The 20,119-nt window shown below is 32.4% G+C and overlaps 3 protein-coding genes across 3 annotated transcripts in view; 1 reads left to right on the forward strand and 2 right to left on the reverse strand.

Annotated features, from left to right (window-relative positions):
• Window positions 1–5,024, reverse strand: part of LOTGIDRAFT_228873 (hypothetical protein) — a gene marked incomplete at both ends in the record, with an annotated part of 15,440 nt that extends 10,416 nt beyond the window's left edge. Inside the window, 7 exons of the mRNA XM_009059954.1 lie at window positions 743–859; window positions 995–1,154; window positions 1,529–1,629; window positions 2,294–2,406; window positions 2,953–3,043; window positions 3,346–3,468; window positions 4,907–5,024. Of these exons, the coding sequence (XP_009058202.1) occupies window positions 743–859; window positions 995–1,154; window positions 1,529–1,629; window positions 2,294–2,406; window positions 2,953–3,043; window positions 3,346–3,468; window positions 4,907–5,024 (823 nt within the window). The remainder of the gene's footprint in view (window positions 1–742; window positions 860–994; window positions 1,155–1,528; window positions 1,630–2,293; window positions 2,407–2,952; window positions 3,044–3,345; window positions 3,469–4,906) is intronic.
• Window positions 5,025–5,313: 289 nt separating this feature from the next.
• Window positions 5,314–5,751, forward strand: LOTGIDRAFT_153959 (hypothetical protein; the record flags this gene model as incomplete). The annotated part of the gene is made up of 1 exon (XM_009059955.1): window positions 5,314–5,751. The coding sequence occupies one exon, from the start codon at window positions 5,314–5,316 to the stop codon at window positions 5,749–5,751; it is 438 nt and encodes a 145-aa protein (XP_009058203.1).
• Window positions 5,752–13,793: 8,042 nt separating this feature from the next.
• Window positions 13,794–20,119, reverse strand: part of LOTGIDRAFT_228874 (hypothetical protein) — a gene marked incomplete at its 5' end in the record, with an annotated part of 13,667 nt that continues 7,341 nt past the window's right edge. Inside the window, 10 exons of the mRNA XM_009059956.1 lie at window positions 13,794–14,107; window positions 14,335–14,736; window positions 15,055–15,174; window positions 16,116–16,403; window positions 16,931–17,155; window positions 17,693–17,869; window positions 18,184–18,291; window positions 18,465–18,704; window positions 19,078–19,356; window positions 19,490–19,600. Coding sequence (XP_009058204.1) covers window positions 13,806–14,107; window positions 14,335–14,736; window positions 15,055–15,174; window positions 16,116–16,403; window positions 16,931–17,155; window positions 17,693–17,869; window positions 18,184–18,291; window positions 18,465–18,704; window positions 19,078–19,356; window positions 19,490–19,600 — 2,252 coding nt within the window. The 3' untranslated portion in view covers window positions 13,794–13,805. The remainder of the gene's footprint in view (window positions 14,108–14,334; window positions 14,737–15,054; window positions 15,175–16,115; window positions 16,404–16,930; window positions 17,156–17,692; window positions 17,870–18,183; window positions 18,292–18,464; window positions 18,705–19,077; window positions 19,357–19,489; window positions 19,601–20,119) is intronic.

A 20,119-nucleotide genomic window follows, 5' to 3' on the forward strand; every position in this document is an offset into this window, starting at 1 on the left:
TACACCGGAAGTAGTTGAACCGGAAGTGAAAGTCAAATTCCCGTTTGAACCGCAAGTGAATTCACATGTTTGACTGTATCATATTGTGTACTTTAGTCTTTGCATCTGAAATTTCAAAAATATCGGACTAAAACAAAAAGGTCCTTTTTTGCCTCAAAAATAGCAAAATTCGATCGAAAAATGTCTGCGACATTATCGTAATTTTTGGTGCTATCATATCGGATATTACACGTAGATTCGAAAAAAGACCCAAAAATGCGACTTCTAAAGCCGATTTTCTACTTTTTGCACTTCCGATTTTGCAAAAATGTTCCAATTTATATTCATTAACAACGTTGTCACCACAGAAGGTCCACAAATGTAGATATGTTGCTGCAGCTGTTGCAGCCTTTGCTTGAAAAGGTGACAAAAATGGAGAAAAAAAAATTGACAATTTGATAACAAACATGGACTTTGCGAAAGCGAGAGTCCCATAAAAAGTTTGTTTAAGCTTTTTACTATTAAATAGTCATTAGAAAATTTTTTGCATGACCACATCTTTCCTTCATCAAAATGATTTTTAAAAAATGTCATTTAACTTGATTTAGAAATTAGTTGAGGACTTAATATGACCAGGATTCACCCACATTTCTCTAAATACATACGGATGATGTATGGAATGAATGGCATAACTGTATGGGTTATTTGAATAACACCAATACGTTTGCACCATGTACAGAGAAATACCAAGTAGACAACTTACCGATGCCATAAAATGGGTTACCAGAGCAATCTTCTCTACAGTTGTCGGCATTGACCATGTGGTTATCTAGCACATAGTTTTCAACTACACCATAACAACCTATGTATCTATCTGAATCTGTAATAATTTATCTGATTTTCAAAAGACAGACCGACTGGAAATATTGGCCATAATAAATCCCACATTAAGACATACATGAAAATTCTGCGATGAAATAATTTATTTCAAAAATTGGTATGAAACATTACTTACGAACAAAAGAACCATATGATTCACCATAAATTTCGAAACGGAGCCCAAAATCATCGGGATCATGTTCAGAATTCTTCACACCTATATGTAAACTCTTTGCAACCAAGGGTGGATTGAAATAATGGGTTACCACAGTAGAACTATCATTATTTCCGAGAAACTGAAAAAAAGATATATAATACATTCAGAGTTTTTGTGCGAACACAGTTAAATGCAACTTTGAGCACACATATTAAAATAATTTTGATCGTGACCAAGAGCGACAGTGGACTACATTAATTATGAAAACTGAATATGAAGTGAAAGTAAGTAAGTATTTCGTGTCTTTTTAATAGTTATTTATGGAAATGTTTGTTGTTTGATTTTTCATAATCAAGTCCGGAAACCTTCGACTACGTTCTTGAATTAATTTTCAGTTTCCATTACTCATCTTAAATCAATGCATTTTAACAAAATTGTAGATTATTGTTAACAAAGTGTAATTTCTATAAAATTGAGCATGTACTGAAAAGCAAAAATCTGGGCGAAACATACCTGACCAAGTGATATATATGGGGAAGGTTTTTTAGTGCTCAAAATATCATCATATCCAATATCCAACAGTGGACACCAGTAACTTTTAGTTCCCACAAAACCTGTAGAAATCAGAAACGTTGATGTATTGTACTGGAGCTTGGTTTAACTATGCATCATAGAATTGGATGACAAATGTGTGAATCGATCAGTTTCACAACCTAGTTTCTGTACAAAAAGTATTTATTGTTTATTCAGTAGAATGACCATATTGTCACATGTTTGTCACTCTCTACCTTTAGACAATTAAAATAGGAAGCTGTGATACAATTATCTACAAGGAACAGGGCTAAAATATGAAAAGATATAATTATATTAAGCCCATATATTGCTTTAAAACGCACTCCCTATCTCAGTGCTTTACATGTAATTAGAAAATGATACAAAATACATATACAAACAATGTTATAACAAAATACAAATAATAATTACAATAAAATAAAAGAATTTTCAACTTTATGAAATTGTTTAGTACAGGCGGAAAAGGTTGTGATTTAAAAGCAATTAGTGTACATGCTTTGCTAACGGAATTTGGTACATGTACTCAACAAACACTCTACATAGTCCAACATATTTTTACGGTTCCATTGGGTGTCGAATTATACAGATGACATTGTACCTGTATATCATTGTTGTTCTTTAACAACATAACATGCAATTTCTAGAACTAGCAACTACTTAAACTGGAACGCAACATATGTACTAATATGAAGTTCTTGAACTCACCCTTGACTGAAACAGCACTCAATAAACATTCTGAGGAAAATGTAGCTGTAATCCAAGGAATTGTATCTGTAGATTTGGGTCTCCAAGCAGACTGTTTGTTTAATCTATAAAATCTATTGAACAAAGAGCTGTACTGACATGTTTGAAATCCACAATGTTTTTCAGTCCCAACCACATTGAAATATTTATAGAAGAAGAAATTGTTTATTATAGTGACATGTGTTACAGATAATTATTATACTTATAAACATTTGATCAAATCTGTTTCTGTAAGCTGGTGAAACTTTAAGATATACCTTTTTTGTATTGCAAGTGGCATTCTCTTGAAAATGAGGTCTTTGATAAGCCCAAAATCAGTTTTATCTAGCACCCTACTGATATGAGTCGACTGCATTGTGGTACCCTGTTGAGCACAGGGATATTGCGGAATATCCGGAAATATCTTGATGGATTCAATAATGGTTCAGCTTTGTGTCGATACCGATAGGTTTGCAAAATTTGGTTTTGTTCATAACAAAAATTCTCCAAACAAGTGATACAAAATTTGGTTCGGGGCAACTTCAGTAAAATGTTACCTTACGAGTCTGGTCCTTACCGTGATGTTTATCACGCGCGAGGAACGATCATGGCATGTCGGGCTAATTGGGAAGGATACTAACCTGGCTTCATTTGTACTTCTCTCCAATGATCTTTCAGTTGAAGCATTCAGTGATCCGTTATTCATTCCAAGCAGAGGGATAAAATGAACACCTAAATCATATCAATATCAAAGCGATGTTAATATATTCAAGCTCATACTAAGTAATATAATTTTGATGTTCCATAATATTTTTTTTTCTTAATTGATATATATATTTAATATATTATTTATTTTATTTTGGATTTAAGATTAATAAAATTGGTATCTCACTTTTCTTTCGTCTAAACTTAATCATAGGGGTGTTATTGAATCATTAAAATAATATTATAATAATTATAGTGAATGTAAATAATAAAAAGTCATTGTAAAATTAATAAAATACATAGTTTATGCAAAAATACAACGTTCTTACCTTTATCAAAGCAAATTGTGTCAAACCTAGTTCCATTAATTGTCAAAAAATAAAGATGGGGATAATTTATTCCATACATAAGAAGTTCATCACAAGATGCATAGCTTATATCATCATATATTCCTGAAAAATATTGGAATAATCTTAGGAATATCAGTAGATACTCAATCTATATTCACCATATTTCGGTGTAAACCTATATGTATAGATAACCATAATTACAAAACCTTTAAAAAGTGAGGTGGCAAAAGTCAGAATATTGTATAGAGACTACAGTTTTTTTCATCTGGTTTTACTGAAATTTTGGTGTTATCAGTAGTTGAAGAGCTTAGAGAATGTTCGCACGGGATTCCCCATTCCATTTCATTCCATGGGGAAAGTGCGAACATTCTCTATGAAAATCGTGTACCACAAACTAATACAACGTTAGAAAACAATGTCTTTCCATCTTTATTTAGCGAGATGAATTTTGGAAGCTGGTTTAAATCCTATAGAAACCATTAAACACCCTGGGGAATTTGACAGAATGTTGAAAACGGTTCTTTATCCCAAAAATTCCGACTCAGTCTCAGGCTGGATACCCGATGTTGGCAATGGAAGTGTTTTAAAAGAACCGATAAGAAATGTTGCAAATGATGCGGATTTAGCTAGAGTGAGAGTTGTTGCTCGAAACATAATTGGAAAGAGTAGCACGAGCAGCTAATCATGTATTCGAAAAACGAGTAAATCAGTATAACAATGTTGTTGAGAATAATAATAGGTGGGGAAATTACGTAAATTTGAAATTATATCCATTATTCGGTCTGTTGGAACACAGAAAGGTTTCCATAGGATTACCATATAAATTTCATCTACAAAGAGAAATCAATGATAATAAGATATTCTTTGGAGAGAATGCTTCAGATGCAAAATTAGAAATAACGAATCTCCAACTTTACCTACCCCTAATAACACCATCAATTGAAGTAGAAACGAGAATATTCAACTCATTAACTAAAGATATTGAAATAGCTTTTCTTCGTCGCAATACGGTAGGTAGCATTACTTTAACTGGAGAATCCACTACTTGGCCAATCACCAATACTATTAAAACAGCAAGATATTTAATGGTTGGTTTCAAGAACTTGCCATACTTACATACGAATAACAATAATATCTTTAGAGTAGCAATGAACCTAACTCAAGATCCTATAAAGTTCAAGTGAGATTAAACAACGATAATTATCCTAACCAACCTTTAACAATTAATCCAACCACAAAGGATTATAATGAATTGTGTAGAAAATATAAAAATATGTGCGAATTATTTGGAAATCCCCCTCAGTTTGAATATGTAGATTTTGCACTTAATCATCCAATCTTCTGTTTTGATCTATCAGCTCACTAAGAAGATCTTTTCAAAACAGGAGTGAACATAAGTATTCATATTGAAAAAACACAAGGAGATGTAACATAACTAAAAAACTTTTTGATAAATACAAATATTGTAAAGTCAGAGACGATATAGACTTAAAGAGAGTTGACACGAACGCAAAAGAAGGTGGATTTTTACCTTTCCTACCTTTGATATTTGCTGGTCTTACCGCGGCGGATGCAATAGCTGGTGGTACAACTGCTGGAGTAAAAACTGTCAACGAAGATAAAGCAGCTGCAGTAACAGCTGCCGAGAACGTAGACATAATTTAGTAATGGAAAAGGAAGCACATAAATTGGCTAATGCAAAAAAAGGTTCAGGAGTGGCAGATATGTTAGGTACAGTAAAATAATTTGGAAAACGATTTGGGGAAGACACCAAGAAAACTGTTTAACAAGGATTAAACAGTATCATAGACAAAATCGACACGGGAAATGAAAGTCAAACATAAGGGTAATGGAATATTTTTAAAAAACATACACTGGAGAAGGATTATTTCTTTTAAAGTATAAAGGAGAAGGAGTGATTTTCGGAACAAAAATATAGAATAAAAAATGGGAAAGAAATTCAAACATTCAGAAATATTTCCTACTAACCCAATGCTTATGTGTATATGCGGTAGTTCTAGGAAAACTCATCTCACTTTTAACATGTTAACAACACCAAACCTTTTAGATTTCGATTCTCTCTATATCTACACAACAACACCAGAGCAATCATATTATCAATTCCTCAAAGCATTAGAATATTTACCAAAGAAAGATGTTCAAGACATATTTCAATATTATGAAGAGCACGAAGAAGAAGTGGAAATAAAAGATATCATAGAGAACTTCATTAAAGCAAAGAATTCATCTTTCAATCCAACGGACATTAAAGATTTTCTTACGAAAAATGATTTAGATTTGTCTAAAATTGATAGCAATCGAAAGAACTTAATATTGTTTGATGACTGTGTAGAACAAACAAATCAAGCTGTTCAACAAGAATAACTGCCACTGCATATACCAATCCCAATCTTTTTACGGGATGGATTCTATGTTTATTAGAAAAAATGCAAATTGTTTTTTATTATTCGAATTAAACGAAAAAGATTTATCTCAAATCATGCAGTCTATAAATCACAGAATGGGCAGAGATACATTTAAAAAGGTTTCTAAAGCTCAATGGAGAAACCCAGATGATCACGAATATATATTTGTAAATACTAGAAAACCTGCAGGTGAAAGAGTTATGATCGACATATGTTAATTTTATTTTTTTAAAAATGAGATGCGATTAGAATAATATTTTTAAAAGAAATAAAGAATATATCAAAGCTAAGAATAAAATAAAGACCCAAGTTGAAAATAACAAATTATAACAACTTGTATCAACAGAAAATTTACAAACTCTATTTCAACCAATATTAAAAACTCAAGAGGATATTAAAAAGAAATTAGCTTTAAAATATAAAACCTCGCCTCGTATAGAACCTCATAAAGATCACCCCGAACCGAATGAATATAGTGGTATTATAATTAGGACATTAGATGATATAACTCATCTTTTTCAAACCCTAGACCAGATTTACCAAAGAGTATTTCACCAATCATTGATGATGAGGGGTTATTTTTTAATGGATTTAGAATTAAATTTAAGTCAAATTCCCCTATATTCAAAATCGATACAAAAGACTTAATATTTACATTAACAAAAGGATCAATAGATTTAATGAATGGTGGGTATATTCACATTGCCAATCGCAAAGATTTAGTAGCATACTCAAACTTTCTTCATGCAATTAGAAAGTCAGGACCCGAAACAAGAAGATCGAAAGCAGTTGATCTATATATATAAAAAAGTTATTGCTGATGAACATGAAGATGAGGAATCAGGTGATGAATATCAAGATGAGGAAACAGCTGATGAGGAAACAGATGATGAATATGAAGACAATTCAATCATACAAGAAATATGATATGGATGATATGGTGGCATCTGGACAAGGTGTAGCGTTTTTATCCGGCAACAACGAGGAACTACTTAATAGATTACAAATAATATTAGCGGCAATGAAGGAAGGTAATCGATCACACAGACAATGTAATGAAGTAAATTGTATATTTCTCCTCGAGAAAGGTATCATAGATAAAAATGATTATAAAAGCGTGATTAAAAATGTCAAATAAAGAACAACTATTCGTTAACACCTCAAATAAATCAGACATCAGACATCTGGATTATGAGTATGAACTCGAACACAATCAAGAATATGAATTTGGATTAAAGTATTTCTCTGTTTACAATTCCATTAGAAATATCAACGAGAATAATAACCAAATAAAAATATCAACAGATAATGGAGTTACATTCAAAACCATAAGTTAACTACCAGGAAGCTATGAATACATAGCCATTAACGATTACCTATCTGAATATGGAGTAAGTGTAAATGGTAGAAACAGTATTGAATTCGAAGGTAATTTGAATCTGAACAAAATAAAGTTGATATTGAGAAATAATAGTCAAGTTGATTTCAATGTAGAAAAATCATTAAATACTTTACTAGGCTTTGATAAAAAAATATACACCCAATCCACTTTAGCACCACACAAAGCTAATATCGAAAATGATATCGATGTCATTTATATTCACTGCAATTTTTCAACAATCTATTGAGTATCATTTAGTTTGTCATACTTCTTGACGTGATTGTCGTAATTAAGGCGGAAGGTTTCTTCATTCCATAAATGCAATGTGGTATTTCTATCCCTCTGAATAGATTTACCGTATAAGAAATTACCTAACAACTTCATGCAGTTACTAGCAACCACATCCCCTTCCTTTTTGTTTTTAATCCTTAAATCCTTCAAAATTAAAATATATCTCTATATGGTGGAGTTTTAAAAATTTCTTCATAGACTATTCCATCTAATATCCTGAATATTTTACCACCAGCTTTAACTACTTCTTGAATGTCAACCCATGTTAAAACGCCTGAACAGAAGCCATTGCCAAACCTGATTTTAGTGCCAGTTTCCTTCTTACCTATTCTATTGGTAAAAGTTATTTCATCTTTAGCTGGTATGGGTTGAAAGAACATGTTAGTAGGATATTCAAACCAGACTTTTCAAATAGCTGTTCTAGGTCTGAATTTTCTCTTCATTAAATAGCTTAACAAATTCTTTTTTTTTCCTCAGGTAAAAATGCTCTAGCACTTTCAGCTGGGTATTCACCTTTGGCCATAGCAGAGGCATACAGCCCGTTAGCGTCAAATACCATCAGTTTAGAATAGTCCAGCTCTTTGAGTTTAGCGTGAACTTCTGTTTTATCTTTTGTACTTGTGTTGTATTCTTTGAATAAATCTATTATTCCTTCAGTGTCACTTTCTAAATACTCCTTTCATATGGCGCAAATCTCATTCATTTGTCCGTTTCAAATGATTTTCTGTTAGCAGAAACTCTCCCTCCTTTAATGAATTGTCTGATGAAATATCTTATAAAAGGATGAGTGTGTGAATAAATCTTTTCAATGTTTTCTTTTTCAGTGCGTTCTGGAACCTTTATTGTAGTTTCATACCATTTTTTTCAACCATCTCTGTGTCGTAATGATACAAATAATACCAACCCTTTAAAGATAGCGCCGGAGCTGTTAGATTATTTGCAACATTTTGGAAGACAGTTTCTTTCATTGCTTGATTGTATTTTATCAAACAGACTCCAAGACAGAGAGTATCGCTTTTAACATATGGCTCCTATTCATACCTTCCCAGTTATATTCAGTGCATTTAGCAATGCCTATATTCATTATTTTTCTTAAATTGATCGGTAGATTTGATGAATTACCCCATGCCGCCAAAATAGTGCTTTGATGTTGAAATGAACAAGTGAGACATGTTTTGTAAATAGTTATTTTTATCGACGCAACATCTGGTCGAAACAATCTGCTCCTACAAATATTTCTACTATATTAGTCATGAGTTTGCTGTAAAATTCTTCTGGAATGGGATCAGTTCGCTTTAAATCTGGGAATACTCTTTTAGTTAAATCTAGTTTTTTCCTTAGTTTTTCCAAATTGACTAAAGTACAGCAATAAGGAATTGCTTTATTAGCCCCCTCTTTACAGTATGTTTCACAATCCCAAGCGAATAAAGTATCATCATGGGGTTGTGAAATCAAGTTTAGTTTTAACTGAGCAAAACATGATACTACATTATCATCTCTGCAGGTTCTGCATACCTTTTCATTATAGTTTTCTTCTATTTCTTTAATACCCAAAGCTTTATTATGTCTTCTTATCAAACAGAAATGTTCTTTGTGTAAGTAAAAAACCCTATATAAGTCTATGTTTACATATCTTGGTTGAAAATGACTGTCTTTAGGATTATAGATTTGAAAATTTGTTTTAAATCGATCGTTGAATAGCTTAATGCTTCCAACTACCATCACTCCTTTTCTTTTTGCTTTTGAAAACTGTTGACGAAATCTTGAAATTCCTTTATTAAGTCTTTATTCATGAAGTGATTTACACACTTTATAAAACAATAACCATCGCTTGGTATGTAACAATTTTCGCCTTTGTATTCATTTATCTTTCTAAGTAGATTTCCACCTCTGCCAGTTTTAGATCTTTTTACTATTCTAAAATTATTTTTGCGGAAAATAATCTCTCCTGTAAAATACCAATCAGAAGCGTTAGATTTATCAAGCATCTTTGAATAAACAATCTGGAAAGTTTGAGCATTGAATCCAGATAATGTCATGTCTTGTTTATATTCCCCCCTTCATATATTCGACCATTTATTTCAATTTGACCTTTAATTTTAAAATCATTAAATAGAATAGCTATTCTCTTGACTAATTTTGAATAAAGCATATTTGTGGTTGATATTTTAATTTCATTCTCCTCATCCATATTATCAACTATATATTTAAACACAAAGACATGATTCAAACTGGATTTTGACAAAACTTGGTTTATTATTCGCTGAAGATTGAATATTTGCCTTCTAGAGTTTTCACAAGAACTAGAAATAACTCATACTCAATCAGTATCGCTCTAAAGAGTTCAAAAGAAGTGTATGACTGAAGGTTGAATATTTCATATTGGTGATTGTTACTGTACTGCTAAATATTTTTATTCAAAATCAAGGCTGCTAGTGGGCGTATATTACCTTGCCTGGCAAGCTATCTTTAAAGAATTCTTCATCTTCTTTGTTAAATTTGCGCGCAAATAAATTGGGTATTGAACTGAATTTTAATGAAAAAGTGTTTTGGATAATCCTTTGTCAAAATTTCCAATTTTATCCATTCTATTTTTTAACTAGGAATTTTTCACTTTTATTGATGATATTTCTACATCAAATTTATCTAAAATTTCATTGAATTCTTCTAATTCTCCAATGGTTATGTTCTTATCTTCTCTTGATTTTTGAAAAATATAAATAATTTATTAAGATATATATTTAATTTCTGTTTTCTTTTTATAATGAGATTTCCATTTTGATGTAAAACCTAAAGTAATCAATCCACAAGATGAAGTTTGAACGGCAGTGAACCTGGCTAATACAGTTGGGACAATTATTGGAAGCATTAATCCACCGGTCACGGCTGTTGCCATTGTTATCCCTACTGTTAGAACTGTGCTTAATGTTTTGAAAACAGAATCAATTCTAATCCATGTTTTTCTGCATTTGTTGAAGTGTTTAAGTTTTTCTTTTAGTTCAGTTTGGTTTTCTATCATGTAGTTTTGTCTACTGCTTTCAATTTTTTAGGTAATTAAATTAAGTGAATTTCTGATAAAGCTTGTTTTTCTCCTCTTAAACTTTGTGTAATCGTGACAATTACACTCACAAGGGATATTTCTTGTTTTGATTCCTTAATCTTGTTCAAATGAATTGAAAATTTGGGTTTATAAATTCTGAATAATATATCAACATAACACAAATATATATTATCATCTCTTATTAGTGGTATTGAAAATTTTTGTTGTATTTGGCTTTTATGAATGTCAACAGAGGTGAAATTAGAATCATTAACACAATATAGTTTAACATATTCAAAGTCTGTCGCTCGTAAAAACTCATAAATCTTTCTTTGTTCTTTTTATGGTTCAGGATTTCTAATAATGCTTGTTGATGGTGGAGTTTCAGTTTCCAATATCATATCAAATTCACCCAATGAAAGATTATCTATTAATTGTTGAATATCTAATTTTGTTTATCATCTAATTAAGCAATTAAATTTTGTAACTCAGTTTTGTTCACTACGTTGACCAATTGTTTTTGAATAAAACTTATGAAACCTGCTACCTCTTGCTGTAGTTTAGTATCATAATAATTTTTATTATTTAATTGACGTTTGAAGAATCTTTTCATATTACTTTATCTTCTAAATGGTTTTTATTTACTTCAATTGAATTTATTTGTTCCCGTAAATATTTCTTGTGAACAGCGTCATTATCATTTTCCGGAGATTTTAAATTAGTTACTTTGAAATTGTTCATATCTAAATGTCTCCAATTTGATCCACAAATTAAGGTTTTGCTTTATTTATCCATTCTGTAGTGTTAGGTTTTTAGTTTCTAAAGGTAAAAACCTAATCCAAACTAGTTCGCCATTTTTATTGAGTTAAATTTATTATAATTTCTTCAAACTGTTTTCCTAAACTAAAGTTGCCCACAAAACTTTTGTCCTGGTATTTGAATTTGAGATGTTGAACATTTGATTGGTTGATTAGTCAATTGCATTATCTCTTCAGTGGGTTCTAATCCAAAAGAATCGAAGAAATACAAGTTATTTGAAGAGTCTTTGTACAAAGCAGAATGATGAACTCCTTTTTGATCGGAAGTATGTATATTTGTTATAGCATAAAATTTACCTTTCTTGTATTTCAGATCATTTTTTTCATCACTCATACAATAATAAAACGGTAATATATTCAACTCATTCGACCATCTCATAAGTTGAAAATTTGTGGTTGTATCAGTTCCATATTTATCGAGAAAGCTATTCATTTTTAAAATGAATACGATTTGTTCTTTGTCTTGATCGATTAATTCATATGTCGAAGGTGATGTGGTGTTTACTTTATCAACGATGAATATATCGTTCGTCCAGTATCCAACGTAACCTATTTCGAATTTACTTTTATATTTGAAAATACGAACTCGATCTCCAACTTTAAATTTGGGTTTAATATTTAAATTACTTATTTCATTTTCAAAATTATTAAGAGTAGAAGAAAACTTTATAATATCTGGGTTTTGACTAGCTTCCATTGGAGAAACGCCGATGGAAGAATGAATTCTATTATTATATTCCGATACAATAGTGGGTAAAACCTTTGAGACTTTAGTTCTGTGATTTTTTTAAACAATTTTGATTTAAGCGTCCTGTTAAATCTTTCTACTACTACAGCTTTTCCCTCGTTATGAGTACTGTAAATTTCAAACCCAAGTGATTTCATATTTTTATTATAACATTCGCTTCCTTTATCTACCCATAACTTTTGGGGTTTTCTATGTTTCATGATCGTTTCAAAAGCATGTTTGACTGATAATCCTGTTTTGTTTTTCAAAGGAATAACCCAAGCATATCTTGTATACAAATCTATAACTGTTAAGCAATATTTATATCCTCTTTCGACTGGCATATTAATTAAATCAGCAGACCATATTTCAACTTTTTCAAATAATTTAACTTTTAAAAAGTTTTTAGTTTTTTCTAAATTCTTTATGAATTTCTTCCGCCAATCCCATGCCCAATTTCATCTTTGCTTTTAACAGTTTTATGATCGGAGCCCTTTGCATTCTCTCTTTGAAAGTTGGATTTGGAATATTTTCAAGTTCGATTAACATTTGTCTGTCTGATTCGTGTCTAAACTTTATGTCTTTATTTCTGTATAAAATATCGTGTTTAAGCGTAGCAGCGTCAACTCTATTGACTGGTTCTTCACACGGTTTGGGTTTATCGTTCTCGCCTAATCGCAGATCTAGCCTAGTACCTGTACCAGCGTAATTATGACCCGGAAGATGTTTTTCTCCAGGATATTTTGCCCATGGAAATCCAGGAAGAGAGCCTGATGATTTTTGTATATCTGAACCGAAATAAGTTTTTGGAGGGTGAGCGACTATCATTTTTATCTTATTACTTTAAAACCTTTTCCTTTCCTTTCTTCTAATCTCCTGTTATGTAGTTCTCTTATTAGCTATAATTCTTTCAACTCGTCAGATTGTGAAACTGCGTCGCTTATACTCTTTCCTGCTTCCGCGACAGAACATATAGCTTTAGCTGCGGATGAAATGAGGGATGTGTTCTTTGAAACTAAGCTATAGTTAGAGAATGTTCGCACTTCCCCCATGGAATGAAATGGAATGGGGAATCCCGTGCGAACATTCTCTAAGCTCTTAAACTACTGTTATCATCTGCACCAATGAGATCCGATTTAAATGAAATTGGTGTTATGTTTTATAATGTTGAGTCGAGTTTACGATTTGTTATAAACGGAGTTTGAGTAAAATTTATGTGTGAACACAATAGAGACTACAGTTTTCACCCGATTTAAATAAAATTTGGTGTGGTCATATATAACAATGAGATCTTAGTCAATTTGCAAATTTAACGATTTTTTGATGAAGGGAATTTGGGTTATTGCCTCGACTTCGTATAAACGCGTCAAATCTGTTCATGGAGACATTCACAAGATTTATTATAAAGATTTCATTTGATTTTAATGAAAGTTGTTGTGATCTTCATGGTGATCAACTTTGAATCTGACAATTATTCTATGAATGTGTTTTGAGTTATTATTTATAGTTAAAACGCGGCAATAGAGACTTCCGTTTTTATCTGATTTTGATGATATACAATTATGTTAAATGTGTCTTTTGAACGCAATAGAGGTGACAGTGTAAGTCAAAATGTTATGAAATTTTGTGTGTTAATTTAATTAAATCAACAATATACGATTTTACACAGATTGGCGATCATTCGTGTTCTTGTGCAGTAACCTTCAGTAATCAGATTGTTGATCAGATGTGTTTAAAACCTTGTAAAAATTATTGTTTATTCATTGCAGTTTTTACTAGAAGACGTATACAAACCCAATTCTATGACAGTTTCAGAATCACTCATTTTTGGTCCACATGGTTGGTTGCTGTATACTTGACAGGATTTGTCACATACTCCCCTTCTATCGTTGAAGTAGACAGCTTGGTTGTAACAATTACACGTTTCATCGCGTAGTCCAATTCGGACTGTATTATTTATTGTTCGGCATATCTCTACACATTGTTGAATATTAAAGTTGCTGTCTATTCCTGTAACATATGTTGCTAACTGTTGATTTAATTCGCATCTCACGTACTCTGAAAATATAGTTTAAGTAGATCAATAACACCGTTGAAGATAGTTAATATTTACTGCCAACATGTTTAAATTCCTTGTGTTACTGATCTACTTTAAGTATATTCTACTTTTGTCAGACCTCTCATAGTAATTTATATAACGGAAATAATTATAGAAAAGCTTTAGACTATACCTATTGATTGGTAAAAGCTCCCTCCCCCCGATCCTTACAAGAAAACGTGCATACCATCTTTCTGACAAATAAAAGGCAACCTTTCCTCGCAGTCAATCCATTCCAAATACCCGGAAGAAGTATCAAGAGCTCCACAATTCTTGGTCACAGTTTTAGAATCAAGCCAAGCAAAACCATCTGTATTGTAATGTAGACCATTTGGTAAGACATATTTTCCATTTATCAAAGCGTCAGATATGCCAGTATGCCACAACGTAAGATTTTCCCATGGTGGAGTAGTTTCAATTAATGTTCTGAAGAAGGCAATGTCATCCGAATCTCTAACAGTAGCAAGGTAGCCATTTTTCGATACACATATCTTAGATGCTTCTTTTTGATGTGACTTTGATTGAGGCTCCGGCCAAAAGCATGTGTTGTTAAATCGAATCCACCCAATGTCGCATCCAGTAGAATTTTCTGCAAAATAAAATATATTTACAAATCTACAATAATATTTATGATTTTAGGTCTTCAAATCGGCTGGTTCAAAAATGTAACTGTTTCAATAAAACTGTTGGTAAAAGAACTATATGTACAGATCGAACTTGATTGAACATTCATGCATTTAAAAATATTGATTGGCTGTTTTTCCCACAATCAAAGCAATGTTATCTAATCGAAAGCAATATTTTCATCGTCGAATTATAGCAACGATAAGCTTCATGTATGTTTTTAAACTGCAGCAGTACAGATTTGGACTGCAATTTAAGTAAAAATTTAAAATCTAAAGCTCACCACTAAATGAGCACTGTTCCTGAATAAGAGTACCATTCTGTAAGTGCATCGTGTATTCGTTCTTGACCATCACACCATTAGCATGTAACTCTAGACAAGTAGAAGCAGCTTTAACTCTATCTAAAATTTCAAGGCGAATGCTAATTGAAAATTCCAAATAAGTCGAAATACTGGGAACATGTTGACAGGTTAAAGATTTTGAATGTTTTGAATTTTTGCAAGAGTTTTTTTTATGTCATTATTTCAATCTGATATCAGAAAACTAATAGTAAAAGCAGTATACGATATAATATTTTATATTTAAAGCTTTCGGCAGACAAATAGAGATATTTATCGACAATTTGATCAATTAACGTCTAACCCTTCACAAGCATTTCCGAAAAGAATGTGCCTCAATGTATGGTGACGTTTAGACCAGACACTAGTCAACATACTGATGATGCTTGACAATAAAGACTATCCGAAACCAACTTGGGATAGCTACATGTAACCTATAAAATCTCTCTTATATAAAAGAGCGAGTGAAATTAATTTTAATAGGTGTATCGTTAATGGGCTGTAACAGGCGATTGCAACTCAAGCTCTAAATAATCTGAAATCTAAAAAAAAACTACGAGAGAGTATCTAACACTAGCCCTTTAAGTTCTGTCAATATTAATAAAACAAGGGCAATGTGGAGAAAAGAGAAGGCTTCCAATGGAACAGCAGGCAATAGTGTAAACAAAGTTTGTGAAAGACTTCTGCTTTATTTTTGTGGGTGTTTTTGAACGAAGGACTCCGATGTACTTTTTTATTGGAAATCAATCAATTAGTCTTGTTTTGGAAAATAGTCAACTCCATGAGAAAAAGCCATTACAGTGCAATCCCGCACAAAAAATGCATAAGTGTTTTAATGGTGTTTTGCTCATGGAAGTTGACTATTTTCCAAAAAGTTTTGAAAATTGAAATAGTGGAAATTAATTCTATTAGTGCCCCCGATACACCTAAAGAAAATCCCATTACAATCCCTTTAAGATCAGACAAATACTTTTGTAGACAGACAGAGAACTGCTTAAACTTACCTGAAATGTAAGCTCTAACATAACCAAGAAATCCACATTTTTGTAAATCATTTCCAGGGCAGGGAATATCACAGAAGGTTGAATTAACGGATGTTAACTGTTCATTGATAACAGTAACATCATATATACAATAGCAGTTATTAACATTGACCAATATATAAACATCTCCTAGAACATCTTTCTTATAACACAACTGTTGACACTGACTAACTGTCATTGACTTATAATTACTTAAAACTATATAGCTATCCAAAACACTTTCTTCTTCTCCAAAACAACCAATATAATCTGAAAAGTTAGATCAGTAGCGCATGTTCAAATAAACAATTTTAACTGGGTGGACTTTCAGAAAGGGATGACGAGTTGATAGCTCAGTTCAGTTAGTGAAGCTCAGTTTGGGCAAAGTGGGACAGTTCATCGATAACTTGTGTGTGAAATACTGCCATTAGATGTATTTTTTATCAGCGTCAGTTCGGTGGATCCAGTGTACTACTTGTAATAGTTATAGTTATATTACTATTCAGTGGCGGAGCCAGGTTTACGTCCAAAAGTGAAGGGGGGGGGGGGGCGAAATAAATGAGATTGCTTGATATACTAGCTATAAGATTTTTTTTGTAAGATTTTTGCACCCCCCGCCTCTTCCACTTTGGCTCCGCCACTGCTACTATTTAGCTACGATAAGATTTATTGCATATACACCAATCGTGGGCAGCATATAAATATAAAAACAGTAGATTAATGTGAAAGATGTAATGAATATATGTGTGTGTTACTGTAATTTTTGTTGTATGTGCCAATAAATAAATAGTATTTACCCTTCTCTTTCATGCATAACATTGCATATTTGGTGTTGTCAGATATTGAATTTGTCAGGTAACCATTGTTGATATCAATTGCAGCATATGTACTCTTTGTGTTTGAAACAGAAAATAGCCACGGAAGTTGTCTAAACAAAGAGCCGTCAGCCCATGAAAACTGCCCTCTTGCAAACTGATCTCTTAATCCTACTAATATCAGTTTGTTTAAACCCAATTTACTCACTATAAAAGTAAACGAATAGACAAATTAATTGTAAGTCCACCGCAACGAGTGAAAGGAGGTTGACGAGTTATGGCTGCTGTAAAATCTGACCTTGAACCAGTTTAAATTTCCATTAAAAAAGTGTGAGGAATACACTTTAGATATTTATAATTCACATGTGTGCATATTCAAAGACAAACTTTCAAGCATAAAAGAGATCCAATGTTTTAATTTCTAAGGTGTTCAAGGATCTAATGCATCAACATGCAGCATAGGACAGGATGTCCAGTGTTACAGACTGTGGTTGAAGAGGGTACAAGTCTTCACATTGATACTATTCAACAAGTGATAGCTATAGAGATCAGCATTTTTAGGTTAACATCATTTTACATTCGGTATCAGAGACTCGCCAATGTTAAATCGTTGTAGTGTAGCCACACCTTCTTATTTTTATTGAGTTCCACGATTAAAACTCTATCTATAACAAATAACAGTCGTATATTAATTCAAAACCCCTTAAATAACGAACTCCTTGGCAATTACTTAATCGGACATACACTTTATAAGTTGCAGCATCGTGTGATACTGATCCAACGTGGATAAGGTAGCTGGAACTCCACCATATAGTTTACATGTATCATCATATTGACTAGGTTTTACTTTGGAATGTATTAGTCTAAAGTTTTTGCCGTGTACATAAACCCAATCTTCATATTCATCACCACTATCATTATCTGAAATTTTACCAAATTGTTAACTTCGTAAATCTATCAACTTCATTACACACTATATAAATTCAAATCATCGGCCTGTGATATCGTTTTGGTAAAGGGCATGCGGATACCATGCCTCTGTGTGTCATATTATCTGTCAAGAGCTATGCAAGAGCACACTGCAGTTGAATGACAAAATTCCTCGCTGAGACATTAAACATTATTTATTTGAAAAGTTCATAAAACAGGAATCACATTTGTCTTCATACAAGATGCGTGGCATACATATTTTGAAAGCATAGACTTTATTCATTATTCATTGTTTATTCACTTACCAATAAATTGACAGTTAGTGGATGTCCCATTGATCATATAAAGTCCACTTAAAAATATACCCTGATTGAACAAATCGTTACAAGATAATGCAAGGGAAGGGTATACATCTACAAAATAAAATTTTGAATAATAATTGACTTTACAAGGACACAGATCATAATTAATTACTTATAAATATCAATCGAAAAATTTTTCCATTCCAATTACATCCCAAAGGTTCTATTTATATTTAAATGCACCAGAAAAAACTAAAATGACAAAAAATATGTACATATATTACCGACAGAATAAACGTCAGCTGTGAATTCACTACCACAGGGTTGTCCTTTAAGATAGCAATATTCTCTACCAGTTTTATCCGTAGTCGGTGGTAAGATGTCATCACACCAACACTTCAACTGGGATATCAGAGCTAAACTAGTATTACGTACTCGACAAGTCTCAACACATAACATAATACCCATATCAACGTTTATAAGTTCTGCAGTTTTATTTGGGATAGCATAGACACCAAGATATTCTATAAACAGAATAACGCTTAATGAATTAATACATAAGCATGAATCTAAAACTTGCGTTCGGGTCATATCCAAAGCAAGAAGCGAGGAAAAGTATTAAACTACGACAGGTGTCGTTAGATTTTGCAACGCGTGTACATTCTACTGCAACATCTGATGCCATTTTGAGACTGAGTTTATCAACTCGCCATTCCTTTCGGAGTGTTCACCTATTAATACTGTTTATCAGAAATATTTGTATGAAACAAGAAAAATAATTATAGACACCTGATCCCTTTTCACAGATCAATCCAGCATATTTACAATCTACCGGGGCAACGGTAGGGATTGCATTTTCATGGTTGAAACCCAAACACTCTCCGTTGTACTCCCTACCAAGTGCACTATACCGTTCTTCCACATATCTGCCATTAAACCAACGATAAAAGCCATTGTCCGCGAAATCAAATAAACCAATTTTCCAATTCTTTTGTGTTGTCTTAAGAAAATCAATATTCTCAATGGCTGAACTTATGTCTTCTATTTCTGCATCAGAATCAACAACTGCATCATACGCAACCATTCTAGGACAAGAATTTACGCCAGTATCATCAGCTGAGATAAACTTGTAACAGTGATCATTAACAGTAATCCATGATGGTGGACATGAGGAATCTGAAATAAAGAATGTCACCTGTTACGAAAAGGTCATCAAAATTTCCAATTCGTATGCTTTTGGGGAAATCAACTTAAGGTGTTTTTTTTTTCATCCAATTTATGATCAGTGTTGATAAAATAGACCACCTACCATTACAAAACTGTTTTCGTGTTGTACCATCAGGATATATTAACTTGAATGTACCACCTTTCACTCCATTGAATTCTAGTTCTTCACAGGATTTGGCCAGCAATTTATCCACTGTAAATAACAGAAATATTGAGCTTTTATCCTGTAGGAAAAGCTGAAGGTCCGACAACCACACATTTGAGAAATCATCTGGTACAAATATCAACCATGCATGAATTAAGAATTAACCAATTTCATCGATTTATCCGATAGCAGAGAAACATTTAAAGGAACAGATGCGCCATTTTAGGGAGGTTGATTAGAGTCTTGAATATATGTAAATAGTCTTCAGAAGTACTAGCAATGTGCGAAATTGCTTAATTCCTTCAAAAACGACCCGTCTTTTTATATTTCAAACGCGTATAATTATGGATAAACATGGCTTTGAATGCAAATTTTGACGGTGACCTGTGAACTGTGAATAAGCTAAAACATTCCCGTTTCTGAGACTATTGGTTAAAAAATGGCGCATCTGTCCCTTTAAAGTGGTCAAGCTATGAACTGACCAGAAGATGCAAACACCACTACTTCAGAAATATACTTTCCACCACACCGTTGCTGATGGTTTCCAGGACATTTTATGTCACATTT

Source organism: Lottia gigantea (genome assembly GCF_000327385.1).
Source record: "Lottia gigantea unplaced genomic scaffold LOTGIsca_4, whole genome shotgun sequence".
Taxonomy (NCBI): Eukaryota; Metazoa; Mollusca; class Gastropoda; family Lottiidae; genus Lottia; species Lottia gigantea.